The sequence below is a fragment of the Sinocyclocheilus grahami genome, unplaced genomic scaffold (assembly GCF_001515645.1).
Source record: "Sinocyclocheilus grahami isolate Dianchi unplaced genomic scaffold, SAMN03320097.WGS_v1.1 scaffold685.1, whole genome shotgun sequence".
Classification (NCBI taxonomy): Eukaryota; Metazoa; Chordata; class Actinopteri; order Cypriniformes; family Cyprinidae; genus Sinocyclocheilus; species Sinocyclocheilus grahami.
In genome coordinates this window covers 52,295-65,480 of record NW_015505864.1, presented here as the reverse complement: position 1 = coordinate 65,480, position 13,186 = coordinate 52,295, and the positions used below count along the sequence as shown (strand labels likewise).

The 13,186-nt window shown below is 37.9% G+C and overlaps 1 protein-coding gene across 5 annotated transcripts in view; it reads left to right on the top strand.

Moving 5' to 3' along the window:
* The window catches only part of LOC107559436 (protein kinase C and casein kinase II substrate protein 3), a 45,882-nt gene that overhangs the window by 24,433 nt on the left and 8,263 nt on the right, over positions 1-13,186 (top strand). For 4 of the 5 annotated variants that reach the window (XM_016243262.1, XM_016243260.1, XM_016243261.1 and 1 more), the window contains 7 exons: positions 3,139-3,239; positions 4,336-4,492; positions 5,088-5,323; positions 5,954-6,109; positions 6,789-6,964; positions 10,391-10,511; positions 11,639-11,769. In XM_016243262.1, the coding sequence (XP_016098748.1) occupies positions 3,186-3,239; positions 4,336-4,492; positions 5,088-5,323; positions 5,954-6,109; positions 6,789-6,964; positions 10,391-10,511; positions 11,639-11,769 (1,031 nt within the window). In that variant the 5' untranslated portion in view covers positions 3,139-3,185. Of the gene's footprint in view, positions 1-2,834; positions 2,908-3,138; positions 3,240-4,335; positions 4,493-5,087; positions 5,324-5,953; positions 6,110-6,788; positions 6,965-10,390; positions 10,512-11,638; positions 11,770-13,186 lie in introns of those variants that run through there. The other variant, XM_016243263.1, reaches the window with a different exon arrangement.

The window sequence follows — 13,186 nt, the reverse complement described above, 5'->3', positions numbered from 1 at the left end:
GTTAAGGCGATTCAGAATATATGACACTTGCATTTTTAAATCTTTATTTGAATGTGGCAATTAACATTTTTATTTTTAAATCTTTATTTGAAGATGGCAACATAATATTGTGCTTACAATATTTCTATGAATTAATCTCTGACGGAGACTCCTCCCCTACCAGCCAATCACTGTGTGCATAGTTCGTAAGCATGCTGACATCATCCATAGCAACGAGGTCAACCCCGCCCTTACTCTTAGCTTAAGACTTCTCTCTAGTCCTTAGTAAAAGTTTGTCTCCGCAGCTTTGTGAATAGGTTTTAAGAGAAAACTCTTAGCTAAAAACTTTTACTGCTATTTAGGATAACTCCTTAGTGGTAGGATAAAATGTTTTGTGAATATGGGGCTATGGGCCCAGATTTCTAGTCTCTAAATGCATGCAAATTAGTGCATATTTAATTAGATAATGCAGTGTTTGCATATTTAAACATGACTAGTGAAACAGTTGTTTTAATGTACTGTGGTCAATCATCTGGGGAAGTTTGGTAATATCTATTAAATATTACCCTATTCACATGTGGTGTCTTGCCTTAATGAAGTAATTTGACTGTTTTGAATGTGTGTTGTTACATTATATTTACTGTTTCACATTTTTTTTAATAGTAGGCAGCATTCTATGCACCATAAGCAGTGTGCTAGTATTCTGTGCCAATGATGGTATTCCGGACTTTGATTTTAAATTAGCAGATGAGGTTCAAGTGAAGCTCTCTTATCGGCGCTCCTCCTGGCATGTTTGTGGGAAATACTATCATCAGGAGCTGACTTTCCATTCCCGCCCCTGCCTTCACAGGGAGGAAGTTCAGGGGAAGTAATCCAAGCTCTTTTTATTTGCTGGAAAAAACAAAGACTTCTCCTTATTTGCCCTACTGATCTTCATGGATGCTGACAGAAACTGTTGGAAACACAAAATTGCCAAAACTAGTACATCCACAGCAAATGCTCTTCAACACTCATAATTAGCATAGCCAGTTTGGCCTAAATTGGGAGCAGATGCTTCTGTGAGGCCGATCCCACTCCTTCCTCACGTTTGTTATGTCTGTTTGAGGAAGCTATACGACCTTGGCTCAGACAATATGAAGAGAACCCAAGGCCAGAAGCAGTGCTAAATGTATACAAGCACGGGAAGAGCGTGTACAAGGTTTATTAGGTGGTCACCTACTTGTTCTGTTTGGACTAAATATAGTTTATGCAATAGCCAAAGCAGTTTGTGTGTTAATAAACAGGTTATTTTAAGGCGATGATTAAGTGCCTGAGAGGCATAGTGTCCCTATGAGCAATAGTGAATGGACACTTCCATGTCATTGGACATATTTTTATCTTGCTACACTTTCCAAGCCCCCCTTGAGGATGCTAATTTTCCATTAGCATAGCCAGTTTGGCCTAAATTGGGAGCAGATGCTTCTGTGAGGCCGATCCCACTCCTTCCTCACGTTTGTTATGTCTGTTTGAGGAAGCTATACGACCTTGGCTCAGACAATATGAAGAGAACCCAAGGCCAGAAGCAGTACTAAATGTATACAAGCACGGGAAGAGCGTGTACAAGGTTTATTAGGTGGTCACCTACTTGTTCTGTTTGGACTAAATATAGTTTATGCAATAGCCAAAGCAGTTTGTGCGTTAATAAACAGGTTATTTTAAGGCGATGATTAAGTGCTTGAGAGGCATAGTGTCCCTATGAGCAATAGTGAATGGACACTTCCATGTCATTGGACATATTTTTATCTTGCTACACTTTTAAAAAATAAAGCTCACATAAAAGGGGATTTTCCACTATTTAAAAAAAGATTATTTATTGGAATTTATGTTTCAATGAATAACCTGTAACATCCATGTGACCTTTCCATGCACAAAGGTTTCTATATGGTGGAAAATAGATTATACAGATATTCCTCACACTAAGAAATGGTTCTTTAAGAACGGTTCACTGAAAGGTTCTTTGGGGAACCCAAACTGGTTCTTCTATGGCATTGGATTAATGTTTTTATAGTTCCTCTAACTATTGGTGGAAATGCCTAATTTGATTTATTTATAGGAAGTAGGAACATTAATTAATAGGGTCTAGTAAGGACTAACCCAGCACAATAGGAACTCCTAGTGATGTAGGTGTATATTATTTGGCTGAACGCATGCCATACAAAACAATGCCACCCACCATTTAAAAAAAAAAACATGTAAACACAGTTTACATATACTTACTCCATGAAATAACTCCACAGATATGGAAAACAGAAATAGTTGGTATTTGTTTAAAAAATGATTCTTATAAGAACTGTTCACTGAAAGGTTCTTTGGGGAACCAAAACTGGTTCTTCTATGGCATTGCTGTGAAAACCCCCTTTTATAATGTGTATAATGTGAAACCCCCACTTTAGGAACCTTTATTTATAGGAGTTGTGCAGCAATGGCATAGAAGAGCCATTTTGGGTTCTCCAGAGAACCTTTCGGTGAACAGTTCTTAAAAGTACCATTTTCGTTCTTAGTGTAAAGAACATTTTAATGATCTAAAGGTCTTTCTTCCACTATAAAGAATCATATGTGCAATGGAAAGCTTCTGTGGATGTTAAAGGTTCTTTATGGAACCATCAATGCCAATAAAGAACCTTTATTTTTGGTAGTTTCCTCAACATTCAACCAGAAACAAAGTAGTGGGAGGACCTGGGTGACTGTGGCATCCTTTTTTTTTTTTGTTACTCCACCCAGACTGGGGCAGAGAAGCTTCTGCCTTACCTAGGTTGCCTTAGGCAGACACAAAGCCACTCAGAAGTGAGACTGGCCTACGCTGGCTTCTTCTTTGAATTGGAATACAGGATTACTTTGCCTGGGCAGATGTCTTAACCGTAGAGGCCAAGGAGTGTCGGGTCACAACAGGTTGCTGGCAAGACCGTAGTGAAGTGTTTATGGAATATATTTTGAATTGCCTTTGCTTAGTTTTTTGGATTGAACTTGAGGGCCTGTGCCTTGTAGAGCAGAGACTGGATGAACTGGTTTCTTCTCTGGCAAGACTGCTGTCTTTGGTTGTCTTAATTTGTTGTAACAAAATTTAGCTGTTACTGACTACAGTTGTTGGCTCTATTTAATTTCATGTCTTGTTCTTTGCAGTTTAACAGACAGCCGCCATCATTCCGTGCTGCAAGGGTGACCCCAAAATGTCTTCCAATGGTGATCTGCAAGACGTTGGGAGCTGGGACAGCTTCTGGGAGGTAAGTATCCCCAACCGCAAATGTACATATGCACATATGCACACAGATCTTCCTTGCAGAGTGGGCAGCATACTGTGGCGTCCAGCCAGGGAGTTAAAGACTACAGGAACGGATCCCTGCAGATCTGAAATTTCCATGAGCTTTCTAAGAGGTTTCCGCCCCTGGCGAGATTTGTTGTAGTTGTACCCCTTCTCCACTGTTTCTTCAAGCATGCTTGGATCATGTCTATACTTGCCTTGGAGAAAACTTAACAGATGTGAAGTGCTTTTAGATAGTAAAGTGAAAGTGAAATGTTTATTTTGCCATTATTCGTGCCACTGTAATACAGAGAGTAATTTAGAGGAGAATGGGGGAGATTGTGCCACTATGTAAGTGTGTTGCTCCCCTAATGTAACAAACTGTGCTTATTGTTTTGTATCATTATGTATTTAGTAAGGGCCCTTCATATACAGCTGCCTGCAATTGAAAGATGCGCATGAAAAAAAATTATGCTGTTTTATAATATAATATAAATTTAGTCACTACCAGGTGTAAAAAGTTATATCAAATGTATTGGTCAATTGACATTGTATAAAACTGTAACAATATAAAGATTAGCCATGGCTAATTATTTATTTATTTTTAAATGGTAGCTAGGGTAAAGTTTGCCAAATGCTTTAGGGTAAGCTATGTCAGTGGCTCAACTAATAGCTGGTGATTGTGAGCTTTGCCTTCAAATGCAGGAAATGTCATTACAAACACTATTAGAAAATTGCTTATAATTCAGCTTACCCCTTGATATGACACCGCTTACCCCAAGTTTTATGAGATTTGCTATAAAGGCCATGCTTTTGTAGATCCTTCCTTATCATTTAATTTGATAACAGAAGTATAAATACTGTTCTGTTTAATTTCATTTTGGTTTTAAGTTAGAGTCATAATGAATCTAATTCTAAAATCCTACATTTAACCTTTATTAGACTGTAATGTACTAATCCACTGATAATCCTTGCTGTTAACTGTTGTGACAAGATCATCGAGTCAGTGAGTTAAACTTGAGAACCGGATCAGTCAGATTTAGAAATGGAGTGACTCTAACATGACTTTCGTTTGTCAGCCTGGGAACTACAAGAGGACGGTAAAACGCATTGACGATGGCTACAAACTATGCAATGAGCTGGTCAGCTGCTTCCAGGAGCGGGCCAAGATTGAGAAGGGCTATTCCCAGCAGCTGAGTGACTGGGCCAGGAAATGGAGGGGTGTTGTGGAGAAAGGTGAGCATGACTTTGAGTCTCATCGTTCATCCTCCTTAGATAGATGCATCTACAGTTACATCAACACATTCTGTTCCCATGAGCTGATAAGTGCTTCTGCCAAACCCGTCACAGTTGCACAGTAGTTTCTAAGTTTGGGGAAAAGAAGGTATGAAAGTGTAATATGGAGTTGTGCCATGTGTCAGTGATCTATCACTTTATTTCATTCATCATTCCATTAGCAACCGGTGTATATTGGATATAATGGATTTTGACTACATTACCTGCATGCATGGATGTGTTTTGAGCATTTGTAAAAATAACAGCAAAACAGTAAATCCTAAATGTTTGATTTAAAAAATAAACCGTAAATGTATGCAGTTTAAACAAACCACAGTATCTTGTATTGACCTTAAGAAAAGTTATAGGATATGAATGGATTACCTCCCAGTGAGAGCCTCAGGCTGGCCACATATTCACTAACCAGACCACGTGACATTAAAGGGGCAGACACACAGACCTACAATTATTATACAGTAGACTTTGGTTTTTTTTAAGCAATCATCCAGTGTTTGGAGCTGACAGATAAAGCTAAATTCTTATTTCTGTCCTGCAGGCTCACAGTATGGGACTCTGGAAAAGGCCTGGCATGCTTTCATGAATGCGGCAGACAGACTGAGTGAGATCCATATGGAACTAAAAGAGAAACTGGTTGTTGAGGACAGCGAAAAGATTAGAAACTGGCAGAAGGATGCCTTCCACAAGCAAATGATTGGTGGATTCCGTGAGACCAAAGACGCCGACGAAGGCTTCCGCAAGGCCCAGAAACCCTGGGTCAGAAAACTGAAGGATGTGAGTCTCCTCCTGGGCAGAATACAAAGCCACTAGTATGGATTTCATCCATTAAACAATGGCAAATCATTATTTTTTTTGCATTTGTGTTTTCGTTTGATTTGTTGTTTTGTTGTGTGTGTGTGTGTGTGTGTGTGTGTGTGTGTTTGTTTGTTTTTTACTTTTTTTACTTTACTTTTTTTATTTTTTTAAATTGGCATCTCACCCATAATGATCTGATCTGATGTTATCATCTACTCATAGTAATGGCACTTAAACTCAAGTTTTTTGTAAATTTAGTTCAGAAATCTTAGACATAACTCAGAAATCTCTTTTTTTCCCCCATACAACTAGTAGATGGTAATCAGTGACCAGTGATTGTCAAGCTAACCAAATGACGAATGGCCAAAAACCTCATTTGGCTGGTCCATATGATTTGTTTGTTATATTTCTAGTCTTCTAAGGCCATATGATAGCTTAGTATATAGATTGACCACCATACATGTTTGGTGTAACATTATGATGGCAGAATCTTTGTTTTTGGGTTAGCTGTCCTTTTAAACAATGTTTAAAGAGAATCATGTTTGTACTTAGCCATATTATTTACTCATTACAAAATATACAGTTGTGTAAATATCTTCTCTGCGGTAGGTGGAGTCTACCAAAAAGAGTTTTCACCAAGCCCGGAAGGAGGAGCACACGGCATTGACCCGTGAAACTCATGCCAAGGCTGACCCCACCAAATCCCCAGAAGAGGTCCACAAGTTCACCGAGCGCCTGGAGAAATGTACCCAAGAGGCAGAGAAGGTAGCATGAGAAAAAGCACAGACACAACAGTTTTTCAGTTTATTAAGGATTATAGTAATTTTTACGTTGGTAATTACTGTATTAGCTTGTCTGCAACTGTCCATGTCTAGTCTGAAGGAGATGGGTGGGGATTGAAATGACAGAATTTCCATAAACTTAGACAAGACAAGGCTTGTTTGTTGCTTGTGTCAACAGTAAGGCCCCTGTGATGATGTCTTTGGACTTGTTGTGACAATGCAAAATTATGGGTGTGAATAACATGTTGTTGAATGTGTAGTTTCATTCATAAAAAATATACTTCCTGCAGTTTCTGTCTCCTCAAAGGGAAACATCACCCGATTTTATGTATTTAAAAGGATTTTGCTTTAATTTTACTATCATTTATTAAAGCAGACTTTGTTGTCTGTTTTATAGACAGTCATGAAATTCATATTAGTGCATTTGCATTTCATTTAGCACATGCTTTGATCCAAAGGGACTCATAAATGAAGAAAGTGGTACATCTTGCTTTTTCTGATTCAATAACTCTCAAACCAAACATTGTGAATATGCACTGTTCCATTAGATGTATTCTGAGTATACTGAACAGGAAATGATTATCTTTGGAATTGACCTTGTAAACTGTGTCCCATGACTCTGTCCCATGAACTTGCACATCTGTTTGGATGTTTTCCCTCAGGCTAAGGAACGTTATGAGAGAGCCCTGGACGAGCTGAATCGCTGTAACCCTCGTTACATGGAAGACATGGAGCAAGTGTTTGAAATCACACAGGAGGCAGAAAAAAAGAGGCTTCGCTTTTTTAAAGAAGTGCTGCAGGACATACACCAGCACATGGACCTCTCCAGCAATGATGGGTTAGTCTCTCTGCTTCACTGTCTACTAGATACTTATCTTCTAGGACAGCATCCTAATCAAAATATTTGATTTGAAACTCATCGACAACAAATCACATGCAGCACACAAACAGTTCTTCAGTGATTTAGAGAAGAGTCCAGTAGAATCTAATGCTGCTAATGACTCTTTACTATGCATAATAAATATGTAGTACACGCATTGTAAAATTATTTTTAATTAGATTACAGTATTTTAAATCAGTTTGTTTTAGTATTTAATATAGTATGCAGATATGAATAATCTGCATTTTCCTTGACTTTAACCAACTTCTTGGCTAATAATTCTCACTGGCTTGTCACAGCGCATTCTGGGATTGCCTCATCCACAAAGTATACATATGATACTTCTATAGAATTTGAATAAAACAAGGTATTTAGAAGGCCACTTCCAATAGATCTTAGTCAGGGTAGAGCCATCTTTCATTTCTGACATGCAAAAATGAGGCTTTGGGACTAGAAGTACAGTGTATTAAATGGATTATGCTGTTTTTTTAACAACATGCCGATTGTTTAGCTGACGATGCATCTTTCCAAAAGACTTTCAGTAGACAAATCCCTATATAAATCATACAGTGTGTGCCATTGTAAAGGCTGTGAGTCTATCCCTCATAGTTTTCATCCATGTCAAATTTAAAACAGCATCTACCCCGACTATGACCTATAGAGTTAGCAATGTTGCTTGAGCTAAACAAGACACTGATAATCATAAAAAACAAATATTGGGTAAAAATGGATTTATTGTGTGGAATAAATCATTTTCAATTAATTGCTTATTTTTAATAGTATAAATATTTTTAATGGTACTTGAGCTAAAAAATACAATAGTCTAATCATAAAAACAAATATTTGGTAAAATGGGCCGTTTTTATTACAGTAAAATAGTTTTCATTGAGGAAGTACTTGTTGAATTAATATATTTGTCAAGATTTCTCTGTCTGGCATCTTAGATAAAAAATTTTTTATGGTAGCACTTTATTTCACAGTCCTGTTCCACATGTACATACTATGTACTTGTTATAATATTTACAATTACTGGATAATAACTAGGTATTTACCCTGAACCGATCCCTAAACCTAACCCCATGTAGTTATATTATCAGTATTTTCTTGGGTAAGTCCAGTTAAGTGCACGTACTGTAAAATAAAATGCAACCAATTTTGTTCACTGAGCTTGATGCAGTGCATTCTGGAATTGCTTTTTCCTACTTTTAATAGGAATAGATATTTTCTTCGGTACCTTTTGGAATCGGATAGCTAAAATAAACTAGCAAAGAACATTATTCTGAGTTTATCCATGAAGATTTGAATATCTTCGAAGGAAGCAGAATTTAGCTTCCAGGTGTTTTGAGCAGTCTACAAATGCTGTCTAGTTGGGTGGCTTGCTAGAGTTTGAAACCGAGCCACTGAGAGATTGACAGGCACAGATTTCGACACCGTTTTGAGTTGTTCACTTAAAAATGACGAGACAAATGGGAAGCTTCCTCTCAAATTTTACTCAATGTCAAATCCTGATTTAAATCCGCAAATATCAGTAACCTCGGGCTCTTGAAATAGTTTCTGGTCATTTGTGTCTCATAGCTAAAACTGAAATAAATGTTAACCATTAATAAGTGCTTATTTGTTTTTCCAGGCTCTCTGTTATCATTATGTTTACTTAATGAGGAATTCTGAGCATGTCGTTGACTATTAACCAGGGTCATTACAAAAGAGCTGAAAGCTAGGGTGACTTTATGTATCCTTTTTGTTTTTTAATCCGTGAACAAATACCTCCTTTCGTTTTGTGTTTCGGTGTTAGCTTAAGCAGCGTGGAGTTACATGTTCAGAATAGCAACAAAAACAACACCCTTCAAACCGGTCTCTGCAGTTTTGCACAATTGTTTACTTTTGTTGAGCTGTAATTACAGGGCTGGTGCTGAGCTGCACGGTAATCATATGTAGCTTAGTTTCATGTACAAGAATCTTTGTGTTTACTTTATCCCTCCCTCATTCTTTGTATTTCCATGGTACTTAATGTCCCTGCCTCTTTTGTTCTGTTAGCAGTGGTTATGAAACTAAAAACTAGATTTTTTACTTTTAAATTTAGAAGTGTTTGTCAACTCATCAACAGGATACTATGGTATAGTGTGTGGTTTTAGCATGTTACTATTTCTAATAAAAGCAAATGTTTGCTTACTTGCCGATCAATACATATTAAAGGCACAATGTCATTTTCGCCACTAGAGGGTGCGTATTCAAACTAAACAAAGAGACGAAGGCGTAGTTTGATGACGCCGTGACTGAGTGTGGAATCATGGGAGTTGTGGTCTTCATCCCCACAGCCGATGCAATCCGACGGGACTCGGGCAGAAATCATGTTCATGGATGAGCTAATGATTTATTAACGTAGTAGAATAAAGCAGGGTGAGGCTGAAAGTCGTCGAAGCGAAACGAGGCCGCTGAACGAGCGTGACAAACGGCTCGAAAGCAGCGGAGCTTTTATTATGCCACAGTCGACTGCTTCCGCTCCTTCCGGTCGTGCGTATGTGGGGTAAAGCAGCGCCGTTTTATCATACTAGATACATTTGAAAGTTCTGTTATAATGCTACTCTGTGCGGTCGTCACCGGTCTAATAAAATGCACAACATATTAAAGCGTCTTTGGTGTTTCCAGGTTTTCTACAAAACAAAACAAAAAAATCGAGGGGTTATGACGTCATTGGCACGTGACACGATGACACTATAGACACGGTCCGTGTCACTAGTTAAAATAGCTTATTTCTCTGGATTTAAACATTCTTCGAAACATTTGGGATAATGTAAGTACACAAGTCAGCAAAATATATAACACTGTTCTAGTGGTTTTTGGATATTTTAATAAAACAATATTATATATTGTGCCTTTAATTGTCTGCACAAATCTGTCTTATTGGCTTAGTGGCACCAAAATCAAAAATGTGTTATGGTTGTCAAGGTTTTTGGCAAAAGGGAATAAAAACCATTTTCCTCTCTTTTTCTGTAGTCATGTAACACTAAAATTTTTTTTATAAAGAAATCGCATTTCTGCTGCATAAATACCCACGTTTTATTAAAAGCTTGTCTTGCCAGTGGTGCATTACCCAATTAAGTAAATATATGTCTACTACAACAAGGTACTAATATTAGGTAATGTACAAAGTTGTCTCTTAAACTGTTGTACCCTGAATGGAACGTTATTTTTGACACTATGCAGGATATGTCTAAAAATATTTCTGTGTGAGTTGCTTTAAAGGTATGATCAATATTAATAGCGATGTTTGTCTTAGCAACAACCATCATTTAAAGTTGATGTTGGCTGTATTTTTTAAACATGCACTTCCTTGTGCATAAATAAAAACCTGCCTGACGGAGTATGTGGAAAATCCCCATGCAGATTTCGAGGCCTGTACCGAGACCTCAGCCAGACCATCAATGCAGCCAATGACGCAGAGGACCTCAGGTGGTGGAGGAACACCCATGGGCCTGGCATGAGCATGAATTGGCCCCAGTTAGAGGTATAGTAAGTTCTCTGCTCTACAAAATACTGTTTTGTTTAGAATATTTGCTACCTCACAGAATGCCAGGAAACACACAGACCAGACTACAAACATAAACGGTAACATTTGCTTAGAATAGATACAGCATTAATGGACAAACACTGCTGTGGAGTTGTCAACCATAGAGCTGTTTTGGGCCCCAGGCTCCAGTGGTGGTGAATTTCTAATGGGCTGAGCGTGAATGAGCTGTTGTCTTTGCACGGCCCATGAGTGGGTTCTGGAATGTTGGATCCCTCTCCCTAATGGCAACCCCCCCCTCCTTCCTTCCCAGCCCTCCCCACAACACAAACACACGCAGACACACAGTGGCAGTGTCAGCATCTCCATTTGTGTAAATGAGGTTTGTACATAACACAACTGTGTGTGTACAGATGTGTCATGGAATCTGAGTGTCTGAAATTTAGAAATCCTCCATGGTGCGAATGTTTAATTGAGCATTAGGAGAGTGAATAGCAGTCACAGAGCTACAGTAAAACTAAGCTTTTAGTCAGGTTTACCCAGGTAAGTGACACCTCCAGAGGAATCTTCTGGCATCCTCCCTGTTCTGTCAGCACACTGGAGTCCTTTGTGTGGCTGTAAAAAGGCACAGACTCACTCTCTCTGCACAGTGATAGAAGGCTGACTGGATGATGGTCCCACATGTGACTGTGAATATAAGTGCTGTTATGTCACAGTCACATTGTGTGACTGATCTGTATTCTTGTTCTGCTTTAAGGCAAAGTTATTTACAGGGATGGATTAACACACACACCAAACAGTATATTTTTGTTTTGAAGTTGTGTTTTATTAAAAGGGAAAACTGGGTGTGAAATAATGCAGTGACAGTATAATGTAAATGCCTGTTTATTGCATTGTCATTGCTTATTGCTTGTAAAACACAAACAAAAAATCCTGTAAAATTTGCATGCATATGTGCGTGCACAAATTGTTATATTATTTAAATAATATATACGATTATTTATATATATATATTTTTTTTTTAAATACATCATTAAAATTTAAACATTATAGCAATGGGAGGCAGTGAGTATAACACAAATTAGTTACATGCAAATTATGGATTTTCACATTTCCTGTTTTAACAGGAGTGGTCACCAGAAGCAAACCGATCCATCAGTCGAAGAGACAGAAACAGTCGTTCTGATGACGTGGTCACTCTGACTAATATTGTCTCAGCGGGAGACGAACCCCCGAAGACTCCACAGGAAACTACGAGGTACATCTGACTACTGCATGCTCATATGCTCATCCGCAAGAAAATATTTTTAAAATTTATAATTATGTTTGCATTGAAATAAAAAATTGGAAATGTAAAAACAATGTAGTTCATTTAAAAATAATTTGTTTAATTATATACATTTTTGGGCCTTTAAATTTAACATTTTGGCCCCTTTTTACAGTTCAGTTCTGTGGGGGGGAGTTTATCAAAATTCACACAATATTAGAAAAATTTACATTTGTCAGCCACCCAAATATAGATACACAGATTCTTGAGTTTCATATTCTGCTACAATAATAATCCAACTTTTTATTACAGTGTTGAATTTAGAAGTGGACGGTTGCTATTGTTTTTTGTTTTTTTTTAATTATCCTGGCAACAGTTCTTCCCTGAGGGCTTCACTTAATGACAGCCTGTGGTCTCCTGGGCATGCTGTCAATCAGGTTCATGCAAACCTCAACTTCAATTTTTTCCCCAGACGGTCTGAATAATTTTTGGACCCAAATTTGTATACATTTTACTGGTAGTCCACTGTATGAAGAATTTTTGGGTATGATTTGTCACAGTTTACTTTTTTTTGCTATCCTCACTTACATGAACTATAGTGTCCTGCACTCACTAGTAAAACAATATCAAACATTATATCTGGTCTCTGAATAATTTTTTGTTTCACTGTATATCCTTCAGTTATTTTCACACTTAATTATGCCCATTAAAATGTATTTTACAAGTTTTTGTTACTTTCACTGTTCATTTTTTGCTCTATGGTACATCATCTTTAATTTAATAGCATTAGAGCTGCTCCATTGCAGCGGCCTATTAATGTAATAACGCGCTTTGCTATAATAATGCAGGGAACCAGTCGTTATAAATCTAGTAACTATGATATTTTCAGAAATAGAAGTCACGTTTTTTCATCTGAAACGTGCAGCGATTTATATTACAAAGCCACTCATATAATGCAGAAACACTCAAGCAAGCAAAACACACGCAACACACGCACGTATTTGTACTGATGCAGAATAGTACAGCCTAGCGCATTTCACACAGGCTGCTAGTTTCACTTTGGCCAGAAAGTCGTGTTTGCCTAAGGTTGAAAATAAATTATGTTTATAGTGAATGCCCCTATAAATGGTCTTATTTTTACGATTTAGTTTTAATCCAAATGATGCGTGTGCTTAGTGAGTGAATATCAAAGATCACACAACAGAATTGCGCTCTCGCTCTCTCTCTCGTGCGCTCTCTCTCTCTCTCCCTACCGTTAAGTAACTTGTGCATTGTTTTACTTACTTGTTTTTGACATATCCGACCGAACTACAAACTTTCCAGTGATGTCTGTGAGAAAGGTATATTCACTCAACAAGCTCGCGCATCTGCGCCGCCGCGTGCTCAATCCACTCAGCGTGATTTGCTT